This window comes from Sphaerodactylus townsendi, linkage group LG07 (genome assembly GCF_021028975.2).
Source record: "Sphaerodactylus townsendi isolate TG3544 linkage group LG07, MPM_Stown_v2.3, whole genome shotgun sequence".
In the NCBI taxonomy this organism is placed as follows: Eukaryota; Metazoa; Chordata; class Lepidosauria; order Squamata; family Sphaerodactylidae; genus Sphaerodactylus; species Sphaerodactylus townsendi.
The window spans coordinates 69,648,049-69,668,706 of record NC_059431.1 but is presented as its reverse complement, the minus strand read 5'-3'; the positions used below and the strand labels follow the sequence as shown (position 1 = coordinate 69,668,706).

Here is a 20,658-nt window from a genome sequence, read left to right as displayed (position 1 = left end):
ATTACTGGGAGAGACTATGGTTGCCACTGATACAATGGTTGGTATCAGTCTGCCTACAAAGATAACTGTAACAGTACCAAAAAACAAACAAACACAGAAGGCCATTTGGGAAATACCTCTGTAGATGAGAAAGAGGCTTGGTTTTATCTTAAGCAGATGAGAAGTAAAATCATCATTTTGCAGGAAACAAGAATAACTTAGGTATAAGAGGGTGTAAGAAGGCTTTTAAAATACAAATGAAGATCACCCTTTGTTTCTCCTGCAGTATGCAGATGGCTTTGGAAGTTAACAACCCTGCTCTTATTTAGCTTTGTTAACAAAACTAGTAATAATTCAAACTGCACAGTGCTGGTTAACAAAATTGCACAGCCCAGAAATTAATATCTTTGTTGCATGATGATTCAAAAAAGACTTAGAAGGATGAACTGAAGACAGAATTTGCATTCAGAAGTAGGCGGCAAAAATGTTAATGTAAGAAAGAAGCAATGAAAACAAGGAACCATAGTAAAACACCACAAAAAGATTCTGCACTGCCTGTCACAAAATAATAGTGGTCAGAAAAGCTACCTTTTAAAAATACTGATGTCTTCCCCAATGAAGAAGAGTTTGGATTTATACCTGTTTTTCTCAACTGTAAGGAGTCTCAAAGGAGATTATAAACTCCTTCCCTTCCTCACCGCACAACAGACACCTTGTATGGTAGGTGGGGTTGAGAGAATTCTTAGAGAACGGTGACTTGTCCAAGGTCACCCAGCAGGCTTCACGTGTAGAAGTGGGAAAAGGAACCTGGTTCACCAGATTAGAGTCTGCTGCTTATGTGTAGGAGTGGGAAATCAAACCCAGTACTCCAGATTTAGAGTCTACCTCTCCTGACCACTATACCACGCTGGCTTACCATGGCAACAAAAGGATCTTCTCCATCTTACAAGGGCAGCAATGGTTGGAGTGGGGGCAGGGGGAAGGCAGGTCTCTAAAAAGTAAATATTTAAAACGCAGATTAACTGATTTCCAACCATATCCTCTCAGCATTGAGTTGATTTTAGAAAAGCTCTACAGAATTTTACAAATGAATACTCATGGAAATGTTTATCACATGTAATGTCTAGTTTTGTTTCAAAGTGCAACAGGTAATTTTTAGAACTTGTAATGTATACCATACTATAATTCATTCTGATCCAAAATAATAACTTCCTTTAGAGTCCATATGGTGAATAACACAGACAACTGAAAGCAGCCCTATAGTTTTCTGCTGATCAAATTAGAAATGTGTTATTGTACCTGTGTTCTCAGGTCTTGCAGACAAATCTCTCTGTCTCTCAAAACAGAACCTGTGAGGGCTGAAATTTAACACACGGATTAATTTGAAAATGCAGCACTTTAATTTTCTTGGAAGGCAGCCATATTTCACAAAGCCTAAAGACATGAAAAAGTCCCAAAAGATTGTTCCAGAAAGTAGTTCTGTGGTGTTAAAACCAAGGAATTAGTCCTGAGATTTCAAATGTTGAAACTTTCTCCACAGCCACAGGTTCCTTTGATGTTTGGATTATTGAAAACAAATTCACTGGACAGTTTGTCTTCTATATAGTCCATTTCAGTTCCTAGCAATGTCAGCTGTGCTTTCTTTTCGATAAACACTCTAACACCTTGACAACGAGAAGAAGGAAAAAGCTGATGAGTGTTCAAGAAATTTTGCTGTCTTTGATGTATTTGCTCTACATAAGGTTTTTTCTCCTGCAGCTCAGAGTGCATTGCAACAATCCAACCTGCTGTTCTCCATTAACATTTTTCAATCCCTAAAAAAAGACTTCATAAATATAATTCTGAAGCATTTTTCCTAGTGCCCAAGACTGTGAACAGAAATGTGCACTTAGAAGTTAGCTCAAAAATGGAGGATTTGCTCATGAGCAAGCTCATCCACTTTTCAGGACTTATAAGCAAGCATTCTAATCTACAACAAGAATACTGATACTAAATTTGTTAGTAGGAGAGTGTCCACTTCATCTTTTCAGTACACCGTGTTAGTACTGAGGTGGACACACAATTTAATGTGCCGTCCTGAGTCCTAGGATGAAGGGCATGAGAAAAATGGAGAAACACAAATATTCAGATTGATTCTCAATGATTTCACTGAGAAGTTTCTATGACTATAATTGAATACTGATTAAATTAATAAACTCTAAAGAACTGCAACAAAACATAACGCCACATTTAGCTGTCATAACATGCTTACCATCCTGTACTACTTCTTCATCAGAATCTCCCTTTGTTTTTGAATATTCCAGAGTGTAAGAAAGTCCATTACAACCTCTTGTACGAACACCAACTTTAACTCCTACCTGAAATGATTTTTAACAATTAGGAAACATGTTAGTATGAAACAAGATTCACATTTTCCAAGCAGTAACAGAAATTTCTTTTTCAAAAAGCACTCCGCTTCACCAGAGGACTTCTTCCTTTTAGTATAAATCTGTTATGACTACTGCGACACTGAATGGTTGAAGTTACTTAGTTTTCTATTACTGCAAAACTGCATCACTGAAATCAGTACACTTAGAAGAGTATCACCTGCTTAGGACTGAACTAGACTCAGTAAGCCTGAAATTTTACAAAGGGTAAGATCTCCTGAAATGTCATTTCTCCAAAGGAACTTAAGTGTCTCAATTCAGATAAATTTAACTATGCTTAAATCATGCTAAAATAAATTAAACCATTTAGGCACAACAAAAATTCCACTAATTTAAAATTTCACAACTTTAAAATGACTAATTTTTGCCAGTTTGTGAAATCAGAGAAATAATTAAGTCTATATAAACAGAAGTTAACAGCCACAGAGTATAGGATAGAGAAAATTCTACATCAAATTTCTATTCTATTTACATTGGCTCTTCCAATAGCTAGGGAAGCATGGACATAAAAATACTAGTGCTAAGCTTGCCAAAAATTAAAAACCCACATTTTCAAAGCTTATTTGTCTGATGCAATATCCTCAAAATCAGAAGCCACTACATCAGGGAGCTGCAACCTTCTTAATCTTGCAGGGACCTTTGGAATTCTGACATAACACCATGGCCACAGCCACAACATGGCTGCCAGACATGAATGTTGCAGGACATAACACCATGGCCAGCCACAAAACAACTGCCACAGCAATGTTTTTTAAAAAGCTGCACAGCCAACCAATTCTTAATTGGTCAATCAGAAAAGTATTGTGGGCCCCTTGGCACATGGGCATCACTGTGCTATCTGATACAAGAGACTCGATAAATGCCATTAACTACACAAAAAAAGTAAGCTTATATCTATCCATAAGCAGCTCACACTCCTACAAGTCTCATCAACAACACTTGTTTTCTTAAACAGTCAAACAAGCAAATTAAAAAAGTGGTATCAATATTTTACTATTTTAAATTGTATTAAATGACTACATCTCTTTCACAAATCCAGCTGCTATCATTATACTCATCAGCGGCTTACTGTGAGTTACTATTAAATATATGAGAAATATCATAAACACCTCCCTTTCTACTTACATGGTCAGGTTTGTCTTTCAGTAGCTGTTTTATCTTATTGACAGCAGAGGGAGTCTGAAAAGAGATTTTCATTTAATTATTTTGTGTGACATGAATAAGTGTGCCTGAAAGCAACTAATAGGACAAATCCTAGTAAGGTTGCCAGAATACAACAAAGATGCTCTCTGCACATTTAAACTTGAAGAAGATTGTTCAGTGCTGCTGCTTCCATCATTCTTTCCTTTAGCACTTTTGCAATTGGCCTCCCAACCGGGAAAATAATTAGGTATTTAAGATTGAAGTTTCACAGAAGACTGTGACAGATTAACCATAAGCACAACATACTGTGAATTTCCTGAAATCTAAAAGGCATCATAACAGTTCGAAGGACCCATATAAGGACCAAAATTTATGACATCATGTGGCATTTGAACAGCAAATAAAATAACGGAATACTATTTTCCTATACTGTTGACTGCTCTGTACCAGTGGTCTTCAAACTTCTTCAAGGAATGCTTTCCATACTTACTTATCCTCTAAAGAACTTCAGTATGTCTGTCATGGATAACCAGGATGATTGTTTGAAGCGCTGGGCCCTAGGATGCCCATTCTTTTCATGTGGGGTTCCAGCAAAGCCTAATAAACCTTTGTCCATGCCAAAAGAACCCACATAAACATAACACCTGTTGTCAGTGGGAAGCTTTGCATTGATAGGTAAACTGTTTTCCAGGGAGGCTGTTTCAGCATTACTGAATCTCTCTTTAAGAAACACCAGGTCTTTCTAGAACAGTATCTGAAAACTATTACCTTATAAACTGCACACATGCAGATGTAAATGGAATATATAAACATACACCTCCTACATAAATACAAGGCCCATAAAGTTTTAAAATAATTTCAGAAACAGGGTTACTGTGCAGGGTTGAGTGACTTCACATACCTAATTATTTAGACTGTTAATAAGAAAAACGAGTAGAACTATGCCATAAATTCATTAGAAGCAGGAGGTGTGTACTAACACAAAAAGGAGCAGGGGCTAAGCCTAACTACTGGGCATTCTGAAGGAGCACTAAATGTGTTGGAAAACAGAAGAACCATCACAAAGATGTCGCTCTCGACCAAGCACTGCACAAGAAATAGATTGCCACTATTAAACAGCGGCATCCGAGGCAGAAGTCCACCAGGTAAAACCTTTTGCACAGCTCAGAGACCGGAGGAGGAGTGGTAGTGGCCTCCACCCATTACACAACCATAGTAAAATACACGACCAGTGTTTAGAAGGGACAAGAACCGTGTCCAGCAGGGAGAAACAACTAACGCCCCATGCGGGTTCGCGGCTCCAACCGCGCCTCCTCTAAACATTGTCACCAAGAAAGAACCGCAGGGACGCCTGCGCACCACGCTTGTTTATCATACGGAAACAGCCCCGCCTCCACTATGGGGGTGTGCTGGGCAAAAGCCCCCGACCCGCCGCGCCTGCTCAAAGACTCACCAGCGTCAATGCCGCTCTGGTAGCTTGAATCTTCCTCTTGCTCACGGCCCGGACTGTCGCTCTGACCATCGAGGAAGCCATAGCAGCTCCAACCGCTCCTTTCCAATCTTCCCCTCCCCCTCAACCCTGTCCTCTGAGGTTGGCCATGAACACCACGGACGAACGGACGCAGCGCGTGACGTCCCGCCGCACTGTTTACGTCACACGGAGGGGCGGGAGGTTGTTGGCACGGCCTTTGTAGCTCGTCCGCTGATTGAGCACTAGCTTGGCGTTGCAATTTCAGCCGTTATAGAAGAATTCGGTCTCCAACCTCTTTTCACCACGGGCAACCAATCAGCGCTACAGGCGTGAGAGGGGCGGGGTCCGGCGAAATTCAATTCTCGTGTTGTTACAATTTGTGTGAATATGTGTGTTTGTGTGTGTGTGTATATATGCGTTTAGTACTGCCTTACAATGGAACGTCCTGAAGCGCTGGGCAAAAAAAGACCACTGAAGAGTCAATTTAGAAAAGAAACGACTAAGAGCGTGATTCAGACTACTGTTGGAGGCAGCCCACCGCCTGTAATGGGCTTTCCAGACGCACAGGGAGAAAAAAAGGTAAAACCCTCTCCGCCACCAAGAAGCCCTTCATGGGGCCAGTGGACTTACTTGGGTCAGGCAGAACTGGCTGCAAACCTGGGGTGGAAGTCAACTAAAATTGGCCCCATCCCTTGGAACGCCCCCCCCCACCCCCGGCCCAGTGTCTGTTCTGGATGCCAGCAGAACCTCAAGGGAGCCCAGACTTCTGGATTCACCTGCCACGGAGCTGAGGGATGGGACAAGGACGTAGGTAAGGGGGGGGGGGGTTCTCGGGTTCAACTCCCCCCATTTATGTCCGAAGCTCCGCCCCCCAGTTTGTGGGTTTAAAAAACATTTTTAGGGTATTTTCGGTTTTTGGCCTTCAGCGGGCGCATTGTTTAGGCTAGCAGCCCCAAACTTTCAGGGATTGTTTGGGGAAGTCTCCTGATGATACTACCCAGGTTTGGTGAGGTTTGGTTCAGGGGGTCCAAAGTGATGGACTCCCAAAGGGGGTGCCCCCATCCTCCATTGTTTCCAATGGGAGCTAATAGAAGATGGGAGCTCCAACTTTGAGGGTCCATAACTTTGGCCCCCCTGAACCAAACTTCACCAAACCTGGGAGAGTCACTCAGTAATACCACCCAGGTTTTGTGAAGTTTGGTCCAGGGGTGGTATCATTAGGAGAGTCCCCCAAACAATCCCTGAAAGTTTGGTGCTTCTAGCTTAACAATTGCACCCCTGACAGCAGGCACCCCCCAAATTTCCCCAGATTCTCCTTTTAAATCCACCCCCTTCGGCATGAATTTAAAGGGAGAATATGAGATCCTCAGAGTTTGGATTTATATCCCCCCCTTTCTCTCCTATAGGAGACTCAAAGGAGCTTACAATCTCCTTGCCCTTCCCCCCTCACAACAAACACCCTGTGAGGTGGGTGGGGCTGAGAGAGCTCCGAAAAGCTGTGACTAGCCCAAGGTCACCCATCTGGCATGTGTGGGAGTGCACAGGCTAATCTGAATTCCCCAGACAAGCCTCCACAGCTCAAGCGGCAGAGAAGAGAATCAAACCCGGTTCCTCCAGATGAGAATGCACCTGCTCTTAACCACTACGCCACATTGAAAGTGATGCTGTTTCAGGGTGGGGGATAATCCAGCCGAAAACAGCATCACTTTCAATGTTGTTTAATTGGAGACCCCAGATTCTCCCTTTAAGGTGGATTTAAAAGGAGAATTTGGCTCTCTAGTTTAAACACCATTGAAAGTGATGCTGTTTGGGGGTGGATTCCAGTATCACAGCGGCTGCCCGGGAGGGGCGCAAAACTCAGATTTTGCACGAGGCACCATTTTCCCTCTATGCTTCTGCCCAGAGGGGAGGACAGAAGGAACTGCCGGCTGCCAGCTGGGAGCCCAGCTGGTGAGGGGCAGGGCAGGGCAGGGGAGTCTGCCATCCCCGGCCTCGGAGAGCTGCTTTTATAAGCGCTAGGATGGGGGCAGGGCTTGGGGAGGAGTGGCCATGGGGCGGGTGGGGGTGTGCCCCCCTGAACCTCCCCATAAATCTATACCTACGTCCCTGGATGGGCAGCTGGTAGAACATTTGCTGCCTGCACTGGCAGGGATGGGGACATGCTGTCCTGGCCCTATACCACAACCTAAGCATGCCCCCCACCCCCCAAAAAATCTGGATTGTGCTGCTTGTAGACACCATGATTGAAGTTTATAAAATTATACATAGAGTGGGCACAGGTTGACAAATAATTTTTTCTCCCTCTCCCTATGAAACTGCAGAATCCCCATACAGCATTACTTTCAATGGGGTGCATATCTGAACACTAGATGGAAATACACTTCCATCTAATGGAAAGAAATGTACTGGGAGGAGCTGGCTTCACATGCTTTATTGAATGAACTAAAGACTTCTTCCAAGCCAAACTTCTGCATCAGGGCAAAAGTTCTAGTAGAGCTGGTCACCTATGTTTTTGTTTGTGGGAAATTCAAACCTGAATATATAACTCCTCCAAAAATATTTACATTTACAGCAGATGTTCCCTAAGCAATATTCAAGTAATACAAAGAATTCAGAAATTTACACTTTTAACTTGGCTGTTTATTTCAATGTCATAAATATCAGTGACTTAAATTTACACTGTATGCTTTCATTGGAAAGGAGGTATTGTAGCATCTCCAGAAAATCCTGACATTAAACCTTGATGACAATAATTCCTTGGTTGGCAAATGGTTCTCTACTTTTCAATAAAAACACTGTGTTTTCTTTTAACTGCCAACATACCCTTTTGTTTTCTCTTTTTATTTCACCGGATGCGGGTGTGTGTTATAAACAGTGGAAAAGTAACAGAGCAGCAGAAAAGAGAACTAACCTGCTTCTCAGTCTTTCTTTGCACAAGTACAGCAGCATATCAATTATCATAAAACAGAAGAAAGAACTCACTCAATGGCACTGGTTTTCCACAGAAATTTTACATAAAAGTTTACTTAATGTCAATGCTTAGCTCCCCATAGATTAAAATATTTCTAAATTATGGCAGTAGCAGTTCAAAAACATTTCAGACACTTAACACAAGAAATCAGTAAATGTTCATCATTAATAAATACCCCCTTTATCCTTCAAAAATAATATTTTGAAGGTGATACTATATTTGGCTTGCACACCATTAAGTGCACTCAAACATCCAACGCTTTGAAGTGATTTGGATTGAAGAATTCCCTGATCTACATATTTTACCTAGTAAATATGGACATCCTGGTTTTCTATTAAAATGCTCGAACTTATTATGAGCAGGGAAATTTATAGTAAGAACATTAAAATGCATTGCTTTTTCATCTTAAGCAATTTAATTAAAATAAAATGTTCTCTTTAAACTTAAGTTGAAGACTGCTTATGCTGCTGCTTTGTGAACCTGGAGCCTATAAACAAAAATTAACATTTCTGAAGAAAAGGGTCATCTTGTATTGCAGTTTCAAAAGATTGCTTCAGTCTTTCATGCATCTTGATGGGGCCTCTTTTGTGAAGCTTTTCCCTGAGTCATGTATTTACTGGAAAGGCTGCCTGTGCATGGGTAGAAAATACCACTTAATTGAAGATATAACCACAAAGGAAGCAATTTATACAACTTGCCATTAATATGTGTTTTAGTTTACAATGATGGAAAGCCATTTTGCAGTCACAAGGAGAAATTGGATACAGGCTAAATTTGAACTAAAAATCTCTTAGAACTTTTAGAATACTTATCATGCAACAAGCAGTGACTTCAACATGCTATGACATAATTGGTTTCAAGTACAAATTGTATGGAACATGTTTTACAACAATTTTTCAGTAATTCAAACACATACATTTTATGAAGGACTTGAGGCCTACAAGGTGCTCAAGCTAGGAGAATACAGGAAAATAGATACCATTTCAGCATGTTGTGGAAAAACAGGTTTTAAAATATTTGAAAGCTGAGCATCTAAAACATTTTTCTTTTACAATGTGCATTAGCTTTTCTCACAGCCCATGTACTTAGGCACTCAACAAGAGAAAATTAGCCAGTCCAACCCAAACCCTAAACCTCTCGAATTTATATGGGTGTACCAGGGGAAAAAAGGCTGCACATACTTGTAACTGTTGTTCATCAAGTATCTTCTGTGCAGGCCAGCTGCGTAAATGTGACCAGGAAGGCTTCTACAGCAGAGAGCAGGCTGGCTTCCTGTCAAAACAGTCAAGTGAAAGGAGGCTGCAAGAGCACTCCTCCCCCAGCTCTCCCTTTGCTGCTGTGAAAGAGCACCAGTTCACTAATAACACAGCCCACAGCAGGGAAAAGCGGAGGGATGCATGCCTGCACAGAAGACACTTGATGAACAACCATTAAAGGTAAGTGCAACGTTGCTGTGTCTTCAGTGCAGTCCTGCACGGGAGAGTAGTCAGCTCACTTATAATGAAGAGGGTGTGGGCCTGTCATTGAAATAAGGATTATAGTACTGCTCTCCCAACAAGTGCTTCTCTCCTGGAATCCACATCAATGGAATAGGGACAAAGAAATGTAGATGAAGCAGACCAGGTTACCACCTTAAAGATGTTGAGGCAAGAAAAGCAGCTAAAGAGGCTTGGGTCCTGGTGAAAAGAGCCTGACAATTCACTAGCACTGCAATAAGCTGACCTAACGGTGGAAACCACCCACCTTGAAATAGCTTGGGAGGAAACAGGCTTGCTCTAATTGAAGCCTTTTAAAGCAAACAAATAAATATTTATCTTGGCAAAAGGAATTAGTGTGACTATTGGCGAGTGGATGACACCCAACTGCTGAGAAAATCCACAGTGGTATTGGACTCTCCAACCACATGGATAGCAACCAGGGAAGAATTTTGTAGTATGGATAACCAGGAAGCGTTGGCACAGAGAAACTTGGAACCTGTCTCCCCTTGTTTGCTGATGTAACATTTGGCAGCTGTACTGTTCAAAGCTATTAAGAAGATATTTTCTGGGGACTGGCTGAAGGAGATGCAAGAGCGTACCTATCAGCTCTGACTTCCAACAGATTTATATGCATACTACGCAGTGTCTGACCAGTGACCCCAAACACAAAGAAGGGATCAGTGTAAATGGTAAAGTCATGAGAAACAGTGTCCAAGGGAACACTTTTGAACAGGTTAGCAGGAGACACCAACCATAAAAGGGACTTCACGACTACCCTAGGTATGAGGAACCAATGACATTGAAAATCAATATTAAGTCTAAGTGATCTTAGAAAGCAATTCTGTAAACATTTCACATTTAATGTTGAATGACAAAAGTTGTAGAGGCCATGTAGTCTAGAAGCTTCTGGACTTGACTAGTCCCTTGAAACGTTTCTGACAAAAATGGTAACTAGGAACTGAATGGCCTTAAAATGTGGCTGTGAGAGATATGCCTTGCGGAAAACAGAGTCCAACCCAATGAATTCAATTTTTTGTATGGACTGTAGGCAGAACTTTTCATTATTAATTGACAAACATTTGGGTGGCTAGACCTAAATCACACTCCAAGGTATGACAGGGAGGAGCTACAAACAACCAGTCATCCAGGTATGGGTTCACAGCGTAACTCTTGGAAGTAAAATACACAACCATAGAGGACATGCACATTGTGAAAGTGTGAGGAGCCATAGCTAAATCGAAAGACAATATATTGAATTGATAGACAGAACCATTGAATTTAAATCTCAAAAACTGTCGGCAGGACTCATGGATGGCTAAATGAAAATAGTCATCCTCAAGATTAAGAACTGTGAACTAAGGGTCGCCTGATTGTTTCCCCTTAGATAGGGGGTCACTAAGGGAATCAACACCATGTTTTGACTTTTGTTTCTGGCAGGAACATTTCCCCTGTTGTCTATGAATGAATGGTGATCTATAATGGGAAGACTGGCACTGCTATGGTTTCCCATATGAAGACTGACCATAATGATATGGAAAATACTTTAAAGGTTGATGTGGTCTGGGAAGCAATACCCAACAACTTGGCATTGTGATGATTTTTCCTGATCCTATTGAGGATGATATCAGCTCGCCAAAAAGTGTCTTGCCTTCAAGGGGAAAGTCTTTTACTCTAGCTCTAAAATCAGGGGTTATAGAAGAGACAGATAGCCAAGTGTGTCTCCTTAGTACAAATGCAGAAGCTGTAACCTGCCAACTGACATGTCGTGCAGATTTTAGCTGTTGTTTGCCCAATCTGGAACCGTCAGCAAATAAAAGCTTGCTCAGAGTTTTCTTTTCCTCTAGTAAGGAATCAATGAATTGCAATATGCATTCTCAAATGCAGATCATTTGGTAGCAGCCCATGACTATAGCAAAGTTGAGATCTTAAGGCCTAATGCACCTGGCAAACACACCTTGTGACCCAAAATGTCTGCTCATCTCCTTTATTTATGGGTGAGGAATGATAACTCCATGTATAAAGGGAAGGGAGGACATCTGGAACAAAATAATTAAGTATTGTGTGCTAAAACAGAAACAATTTTGTACAAACTCTCCACTTTCTTTGTAGAGGCTTGACTTTACACAGGCTTAACACAGACACTGCTGACAATTTCACAAATGTCCTTAATTTAAGGGAACACCACCAGCCATGTGTCAGTACCATCCAGCACAGTAAGACCTCGGATCTGACTGAACACATGTAATGTCTAAGTCATTCAAACAAGCTGCTCAGAGTACAATTTCAGGTCCTCTACTTTGGAGAAACCAAAGGTGGATGTCCAATGTACAGACTCAATACCAGATTTGAAGGCATGGCTGTCAACAGAATCCTGACAGGGATATGGGAATGGGACAGAAAGAGCACGTATCAATGATAGCTGATGAAGAAAAGATCTCAGAAGACAGAAAGTCATATGACACGAAGGCACCATGTCCCAATAGGTGCATGCAGGGGCATAGAATATGGACAGGAACAAGACCACTGTGAAAGGTGATGGAAGCCATGTGTCTGAGTAGGCAGATGTAGCCTTGACTTAGAATTCTTGCCTTGGCTTGCAGGCAGTAGAGGGATTTTAAAACGTCATATCTCGAGAAAGGAGAGGACTGCCAGCTAAACATAAGAGAGGGTGTTCTCCGGCGATGGAATTGAAGACTGACAGGGATTATGGAGCCCATGACTGGAGATGATGACGGACCACAGGAGATGATGATGGACCACATGGAGAATGGAAACCTTGACATGAAACTCTCCGACTACAATCATGATTAAGATTGTCATGCCCTTATATAAAACCGTGGTGCGACCGCACTTGGAGTACTGTGTTCAGTTCTGGTCGCCACATCTCAAAAAGGATATCAAAGAGATAGAAAAAGTGCAGAGAAGGGCAATGAGGATGATTGAGGGACTAGAGCACCTTCCTTATGAGGAGAGGCTGCAGCGTTTGGGACTCTTTAGTTTGGAGAGGAGACGTCTGAGGGGGGATATGATTGAAGTCTATAAAATTATGCATGGGGTAGAAAATGTTGACAGGGAGAATTTTTTCTCTCTTTCTCACAATACTAGAACCAGGGGGCATCCATTGAAAATGCGGGGGGGAAGAATTAGGACTAATAAAAGGAAACCCTTCTTCACGCAACGTGTGATTGGTGTTTGGAATATGCTGCCACAGGAGGTGGTGATGGCCACTAACTTGGATAACTTTAAAAGGGGCTTGGACAGATTTATGGAGGTGAAGTCGATTTATGGCTACCAATTTGATCCTCTTTGATCTGAGATTGCAAATGCCTTAACAGTCCAGGTGCTCGGGAGCAACAGCCACAAAAGGATATTGCTTTCACATCCTGCAGGTGAGCTCCCAAAGGCACCTGGTGGGCCACTGCGAGTAGCAGAGAGATGGACTAGATGGACTCTGGTCTGATCCAGCTGGCTTGTTCTTATGTTCTTATGTGAACTCTGATGGGGAGGTGACTTGGACTCTCACCGTTGAGGGGATGGATGACAAGGAACCAGGGTGTCTCAGTGCTGAGAGAATGACAGGGATCTATATTAAGAATCTGACTGATGTACCATGAGTCTCAATGTCAAGAAGAGAGTGGTGATACACACTGAGGAACACCCTCCAGCAGGCGAACAAAGAAAGTTGACTGTGGATGGGCTGGAGACATGCCCAGAGGTCAAGGTGGAAGCAGCCTGGCCTGAGAGGTATTGTTGACCTGCTTGTTAAGACTTCTTTACAGGGAGTTTCAAAGCAGCCCAAGAATTTAGTGAAGTTGCATCAGAAAGAGTTCATGACGACATTGTAGGAACTAACAAAGTCAACAGAGTATGGGTCCTCTTCAACAACTTAGTCAAGGGAGTAAGGGACTTCTCCCCAAAAGCAGCCTTCCACCCGAAAGCCCATTTGTGCCTAGCGTTGGGGGTAAACAGACGACAAGACGTACAAGTTTCGGGAATGCAAGTCTCACCCAGACTGAAGAGATAGTCACAGCATTGATCATATTGGGCCATTTAGTACTGTACTCCACCCACTTTTTAAATCAAGCCATTGTCCAAGAGAAAAGAAATTGTGAGGTAAGTTGAAGTTCTCAGTGCAGCAAGACCACTTTCCACAGCAGTGAAGAAAGAGCTGAGGGAGGAGCACTTTCACTGCTTCCTGTCACATGATCATTTGCATAGGAAACCAGCTCCTTGCTTTGAGGCAGGGGAAACACTCTTAGCGCTTGAAAGCTCTGGAAACCTTCCTGGTTACATCTCTGCAGCCAACCTGCACCTGTGCAGTTCCATGCAGGACTACACTGAAGACACAACAATGAACAATGGTTTGACTGTGTGTGCTAGGGTTGCCAGCTCTGGGTTGGGAAATATCTGGAGATTTTGGGGGTGGAGCCTGAGGAGGTAGGATTTGAGGAAGGGATTTCAATTAAGAGTAATGCAGTAGGTTCCATCTTCCAAAGAGGCCATTTTCTCCCAGAGAACTGATCTGTCACCTGGAGATCAGTTGTAATAGTGGGAGATCTCTAGCGAACACCTGGAGGTTATAAATCCTCGTGCACACATGCTTTTACATTTAAATAATGGGTGCTGTCAGAAAACATACAAATTACATACCTGTCTGGGGACTCAGGAGTATCTTCCCTTGCTGCTTCTTTTTTTCTTCCTGCAGAAGTCCCTTAAAACAGTTAAAATTGTATTAGTTACTGCATGATATCATTTTATTTTTTAAAAAAGTTACGACTTATTTGGGTCCTAGTGGGGTCCCAAAGCAGATTACATTGTTCTCTTCTTCCTCTACTTTACCCTCACAATAACCGTATGGGATAAGTTAAGCTGAGAGTATGTGACTGGTCAAAAGTCATTCTGCCAGCTTCCAGAGCAGAGTGGGCATTTGAACTTGGGTCTCCCAGTAACTAGCCTGATAATTTTAACCACTAAATGAAGAAACAGTGTAATACTTGAAACATCTAGCTTAGGGGCTGTCAACTTCTGGCATGGAATTCTGGCATGGTGAGTGCAGCACAAAATGGTTGCTACAGTTTTACCTTCATTCACATTGTGAAGATCCTTACATTGTGGTGGCAGTGAAGCCAAAGCAATGTTTTTTTCCCCTAAAAATGTGCACAACTTCATGTGGCTAGCCAGAAGCCTTGGTGGGCAAAAGCTTCCCCTGGACATGTCCACTCTGTAAAAATGCTTGGTAGGCAAGCGCTGGGCAGGTACCACGGTGCCAATCGGTACCACACTGGGGACCCCTGATGTAACTGAAAACGTAGGCATGTGGCGAAATGAAAGGAAATATGTTGCACACTAAAGGTGCAAAATCGGAATAAATATATTTTAATCTGATCCTAACATCGATAGTACATATATCACAATACAATATACCCATCAACCAAGGTGTATATACACTGATATTCTTATACTTGTAAGTAACAATATATTACAATAAAATCAATTCTCTAATCTTCAAGGAAATTAGCATAATTGTCCATATTGTCAATGCTTTCCTATTTTTCTTACAGGTAAGTCTTAGACATCCAATACAAGATGAAGTGCAGTCACTGTGGTGTAAATATTAGTATCACTTGTCCGTATATCCTTCCATTTCACCATATACCTGCTGTTCCGTTGAGACACTGATTTCATACTTAATTATTGTAACTTAAAATGTGACATGAATTATAACTCCTAGAAAAGAAATATTTTAAAGAACCCCATATATGACATATTGTTTACCTGATTTAATCTACCAGAGTGTTTAATACCACTGGATACATAGGACGTATATGAGACTTCTGACTTCAGAAGACCTAAAAAAGTAAAAATAAAAGGATTTTTAAATTGGAAAAACGTCCTTTTCAAAAGAAATCTATTCATGTGCACGAAAAAATATATCACCTAAAGCCAAGAAACAGTTTAGTAGAAATTAACCCTTGGGAGGTTTTAAAATATTTTATATTACATGTAATGCGAAGATTATATTTGAGGAACTACAGAAACATGAAAGAATGAGCATTGGTTCAGATTGAGCTGTTAACTGTATAAAATGGACTTTATTTTGACGGGCTTAATAAATTTTGTAATAATTATTAGTGGCAGCAATTTGTTTACACGGACAGACTGAATATTGTGTAATCTACAACTGATTACCTTATCAAATCCAATGGTGATCAGTTACCATTAGGTTAACATTAAGAAAATAATTATTATTCTTTATGCATAATAAGATTTACTATAGATATTATTGTGGTAGTGAGTTGGTAATTATCATTTTGTGCACCACCACCCTGTATCTTATTTGTCTTATCTGTGTAGATAACTATGCAGCTAGATTGTGCTACTGAACAACTGCATTTTTTGAGTTAAGGTATAAGAACCCACAGCTGAGCAAAAACTGGTTTACCGCACAATGCTAAACAGCATTATACCCTATATATTTTTAAAACTCATTGGGCTTAGAACTGCGGTGGCAAACCTATGGCACTCCAGATGTCCAAGGACTGCAATTCCCATCAGCCCCTGCCCGCATGGTCAATTGGCCACGCTGGCAGGGGCTGATGGGAATTGTAGTCCATGAACATCTGGCATGCCATAGGTTCGCCACTACTGGCTTGGAAGGTATAGCTCTATTTAGGCATGCACTGCTAAAATCCTACCTATATACCACCAATAAATGAAGTTTCTTAGGCAGCTGGCATTTGAACAAGAATGTTAAGCCAGAGTTTAATAAACCAAGATTTATAAAGAGTGGTTTATCATGAATAGAATAGAATAGAATAGAATCTTTATTGGCCAAGTGTGATTGGACACACAAGGAATTTGTCTCCGGTGCATATGCTCTCAGTGTACATAAAAGAAAAATACATTTGTCAAGAATCATAAGGTACAGCACTTAATGATTGTCATATCATTAATATATGATATTGTCATATCATTAAATATATTTAATCATTAATCACTTAATGATTGTCATATCAATGACAATTGCTTGTAGCCCCTTTTTAACATGCATATACAATAGATCAGCATAAAATGTTGAGTCACATTCCAGTGTGAAATATCATGTGACTGATATAATGCAATTTTGCTTTAGGGTTAAGAATATGTTTTCCAAAGTTATCTGGAATGACTTCCTCTATAGATACGACCACCTGTTGGATGCATCCAGCCAGCACAAGCCATTTTTACTTGTGGCAGGCGGGCTCTTGCTTGTTGTAATGCTGCTGTGCTCCTTGCCCGGTCAGTGAGTATATAAAACAAAACAAACTTTTCTGGTTTTGGAGGCCTTACATCACATTCTAATTTGACATAATATCTTATTGCAAGTATGAGGGCAAACTGGAGTTTGTGTCTTCCTCAAAATGGATTATGAACAGTGACTTAATCCTGGTTATTTTTGTGAAAAAGAATCAGACTGTAGTTACCTCAGGTTCCCATATTTCGACTTCACAGATAACTGTAGCTATTGGTGTGTATGTGTATTAATAATCGGAAGCACAATTTTATCCTTCCCAAGTATAGATACTACATAGGAAGTGATTATAGGCAAGATAATATGCAAAATAAATTTAATTATTGTAAATAAAACGAAAGAAGAAATGGACTGAACTCTGGGTATAAATTCTTCTAATTGGATTTATATCCTGCCTTTCTCTCATGGAAGGAGTCTCACAACAACTCTTTCCCTTTTTCCAAAAGAACCATGACTGGCCCAAGGTCACCCAGCAGGCTTCATGTGTACGAGTGTGGAAACAAATCCAGTTCACCAGATAAGAGTTTGCCACTCATGTGGAGGAGACTCAAACCTGACTCTCTAGATCCAATTTCACTACTCTTAATCACTACACTAGGTAGTCCTCTGTGCAAGCACTGCATTATTACTGACCATGGGGTGACATAACATCATGACATTTACTAGGCAGATTACATTTACAAGGTGGTTTGCCAGTGCCTTCCCCAGTCGTCTACACCTTACCCCCCAGCAAGCTAGATGCTCTAATATTACTATGTTCAAACACAATCTAGTAATATAAACTATTATGATAGTTAAATGTGATCATTATTACATAACACATTCACTGAGTTATACAGACATTCAACAATCTTGTTATCAGAGTCTAAAGAAAAAATATATAATTCTTAGCTACCGGGAGGGTCACTTCTAAAACCATTTAAAATATCAAAAAGAGAGAGAACATTAAGGTTCAGTGCTATATGGTTAAAGTTATGGTAGCCCTGAAATCGGGATTCCATTTCAGATGGCAAGGCAAGCTAGTTTGCTAAAAACCTGAAAATGACTAAGTCAAGCTTAGCAGCATGGGAGGGATCCTACAGTTAAGCCCCAGACCTTAAACACTGTATATACAGCACACTAATTACCTCTGACCCCTGGAATATCTTCCAGTTCATCTCAAACTTGCAATTTAGAAACATGTAAAATATTAGCATTAGACTGCACATAGATTTCATACCTGTAGCTGCTTTGTGCTGTAGGCACTCTTTTTTAATGTGGCCTTCCCTTCCACAAATAAAACAGCGCTTCTCTCTTAAATCCCTGTCTTCTTGTCGCTTCCATTTCTCTACTGGCTGCTTAGTAGTCTTCTCTTTTCCTATTTCCATTGTTCCCTTGCCCAATTTGTTTTTATGAGAAGTACATATCTGCAATTTCCCATCCTTCAACAAAACATCTCGTTCTGTAGTTTTAATTGGGGTATCTTTGTCCTCTTTACTTCTTTTTTCTTTGTTTTCTGTATACCTTTGGTTTTTGGGATCATCGCTGTCAAGCCTTCTTCTCTGTCTAAGAAAATCCAGTATGAATTATAATCTTAAAGTGAGAAAAATGCCTCATATGCCACACACTTTTATCTTGGATGTCTGGAAAAAACTGGCAGTCATAATCCTTTTGCAGTTGGATATACAACCTTTTCAGCTTTAATTTACTGCATCCACTGGGTCCTCTCACGTTCTCATTTTGTAATTTGCAGCCAACCTACCTTTCATTTGCAAAAATTTCATTTGCTAAACCCCCCTCAAAATGACCATTGGTCACTTACATTGAAGGGTCATTCTCCTCTGAACCAAGGAGGACATCTCCTAAGTATGGATGTTTCTCACTCCTTTCATAGGCGGGAGGAAATCTACCTTCCCACCCTTTTTCCCAATCCCAGACACCCTAAAGAAAAGGTGTGGCATACGCTATATGTCAGAAGGGCCCTTAAGGCTTACACTGTGCACACAGAACCTATCAGAAGCACTGATACCATGTTCATATCTCTCCCCCCCCCCAAACAAAGGGAAAGTGTTATCTAGCCGGCCCATTGGAGGTGTATTCGGGATTGCATAGTGGAGGCTTACAGGGTTTCTGGGTTAACTCCACCTGAAGGAATCACAGCACACTCAGTGTGGGCCATGGCGACAAGTGCCACTTTCACAGGGGAGGCCTCGGTGGCAGAGATATGCAGGGTGGTCTCCTGGTCCTCTGTCTCCACATTTACCAGACACTACAAGGTAGACAGATACAGTGTGGCCGATGTGGCTTTTGGCCTCACGGTTCTGGAGCATGCCCTTGTACAAACATCTAACCCACCCGTATAGGGACACTGCTTTGGAAAGTCCCATACTTAGGAGATGTCCTCCTATTCAGGGGAGAATGACCATTGGTCACTTACCATGAAGGATCATTCTTCTCTGAACCAAAGAGGACATCTTGCCCACCCAGATTATTAAAGGCAGCAAAGTCTATACTACACTAGGGAGAAGTTCGGAGTTCAGGACAGCTGTTGTTTTATTAATATTGTTGTTACTGTTATGGCCAGTTTCCTGTTTGTTTCTTAGTTCAATTGGCCCATTGGCTGATGAGGGAATCCTCCCGTTTTCCTTAGTTTTGTCTTCTACCTCTTTTGGGGCAAGCGATGGTGGATAATTTCCTTTTCTGCTACACTACTCTTTGGAGGATCCAAACCAAGAAGGAGGAGGAGTCTTCCAAGTGAAGCAGGAAGCTGATCTTCAATTTTTTGCCTCTCCAGCAAGCTGGTGGGAAACACCCATACTTAGGAGATGTCCTCCTGTTCAGGGGAGAACAACTTTTTGCTATTTTGGGGCATTTTCATATCACTATCCTATCACAGGATCATTATTAGTATACATTAAGTATCTACAAATAAATACACAAACCTATTCAATTTTATATAACTGGACATTCATCTTGAAAATGAATAACAGAGTCAAAATGCAGTATTTGTAGGAGCACAATTTGGCAACACAAAAAAGGAATATTTTGCTGGAAGCTCCTGAATTTTATTACTAAAAGATTTTTAATCCAAATGTTTCTATGAAAAAATCACCAAGAGTTTTCTACTGGGAGTTTCAGAACTCTTTCAAGACTTAACAACTCTTACAAAATCAACTTATTAATTTTCCCTTTTAATACATACAAGCAAAGGTAACAAAGCCTTGCTTAAAAAAACCTTCAAAAAAGTTGAAGAGTGCTATTATATTAGAGTTACTAAACAATGACATACGCACGCACACACCCACATAGTGCACATGTAATGTCCCCAATTCCCTAATAATAGCAGACTGGGAACACAGCATCTACACTACACTACAACTAAAGTAGTTTAGACTACCAGAAAAAGCCTGCTTTGAGACAAGAGGAAAAAGTACTCACTTCCTCCGCATAGGACAGTCTTTCATAAAATGTCCTATTTTACCACAAATTCGGCAACATCTATCATTTGGAGCCAGTTCTCCTTCTGTCAGGACTTCTGGGTCAAAAAAATATTCCTAACCAAAATAAAATAAAATAAAAAGATGATTACCATTTAACTCTCTGAAAACAGCAATGAGTTCTACTCAATAAAGACCATACATGCCATCTTAAAAGACCACGGCTTTCCTAGAATTTCACTGAATTCCTGTGAGGGATCTGGAAAATCACCAGAGACCTTTAAAATTACAAGTGTGGACAAGGGCTGTTAGATAGTGGAATGCACTACCTAGGAGTGTGGTTTATGAATAACCCTAATTTCCAGTCATGCAAATATAAATCAGAAGCATAATTTGATTGTGGGTAAGTTTTCAGTACTGTTGCATTACTCAAAAACACAACAGACTGCAAAAACCTTAGTGCAGGAACTGTGCCACAAAGCT

General features: G+C 41.0%; 2 protein-coding genes across 3 annotated transcripts in view; both read right to left on the bottom strand.

Annotated features, from left to right (window-relative positions):
* Positions 1-1,356: 1,356 nt before the first annotated feature.
* Positions 1,357-5,260, bottom strand: ISCA1 (iron-sulfur cluster assembly 1). Its single transcript, XM_048504588.1, has 4 exons — positions 5,002-5,260; positions 3,531-3,584; positions 2,231-2,336; positions 1,357-1,643 (listed from the first exon to the last, which is right to left on the bottom strand). The coding sequence occupies exons 1-4, from the start codon at positions 5,080-5,082 to the stop codon at positions 1,495-1,497; spliced, it is 390 nt and encodes a 129-aa protein (XP_048360545.1). The 5' UTR covers positions 5,083-5,260; the 3' UTR covers positions 1,357-1,494.
* A 2,377-nt stretch (positions 5,261-7,637) lies between these two features.
* Positions 7,638-20,658, bottom strand: part of TUT7 (terminal uridylyl transferase 7) — a 48,888-nt gene continuing 35,867 nt past the window's right edge. The window contains exons 25-30 of one of the 2 annotated variants that reach the window (XM_048504580.1): positions 20,177-20,292; positions 17,979-18,304; positions 15,244-15,317; positions 14,119-14,179; positions 8,907-8,943; positions 7,638-8,619 (exon numbers count right to left, since the gene is read on the bottom strand). In XM_048504580.1, the coding sequence (XP_048360537.1) occupies positions 8,939-8,943; positions 14,119-14,179; positions 15,244-15,317; positions 17,979-18,304; positions 20,177-20,292 (582 nt within the window). In that variant the 3' untranslated portion in view covers positions 7,638-8,619; positions 8,907-8,938. The remainder of the gene's footprint in view (positions 8,620-8,906; positions 8,944-14,118; positions 14,180-15,243; positions 15,318-17,978; positions 18,305-20,176; positions 20,293-20,658) is intronic. The other variant, XM_048504579.1, reaches the window with a different exon arrangement.

Coding starts and splice junctions, on each gene's coding strand:
- ISCA1 (XM_048504588.1), bottom strand. CDS start 5,082: ATGGCTTCCTCGATGGTCAGAGCGACAGTCCGGGCCGTGAGCAAGAGG. Junction 3,585..5,001: donor CCAGAGCGGCATTGACGCTG/GTGAGTCTTTGA, acceptor ATCTCTTTTCAG/ACTCCCTCTGCTGTCAATAA. Junction 2,337..3,530: donor TGAAAGACAAACCTGACCAT/GTAAGTAGAAAG, acceptor AAATCATTTCAG/GTAGGAGTTAAAGTTGGTGT.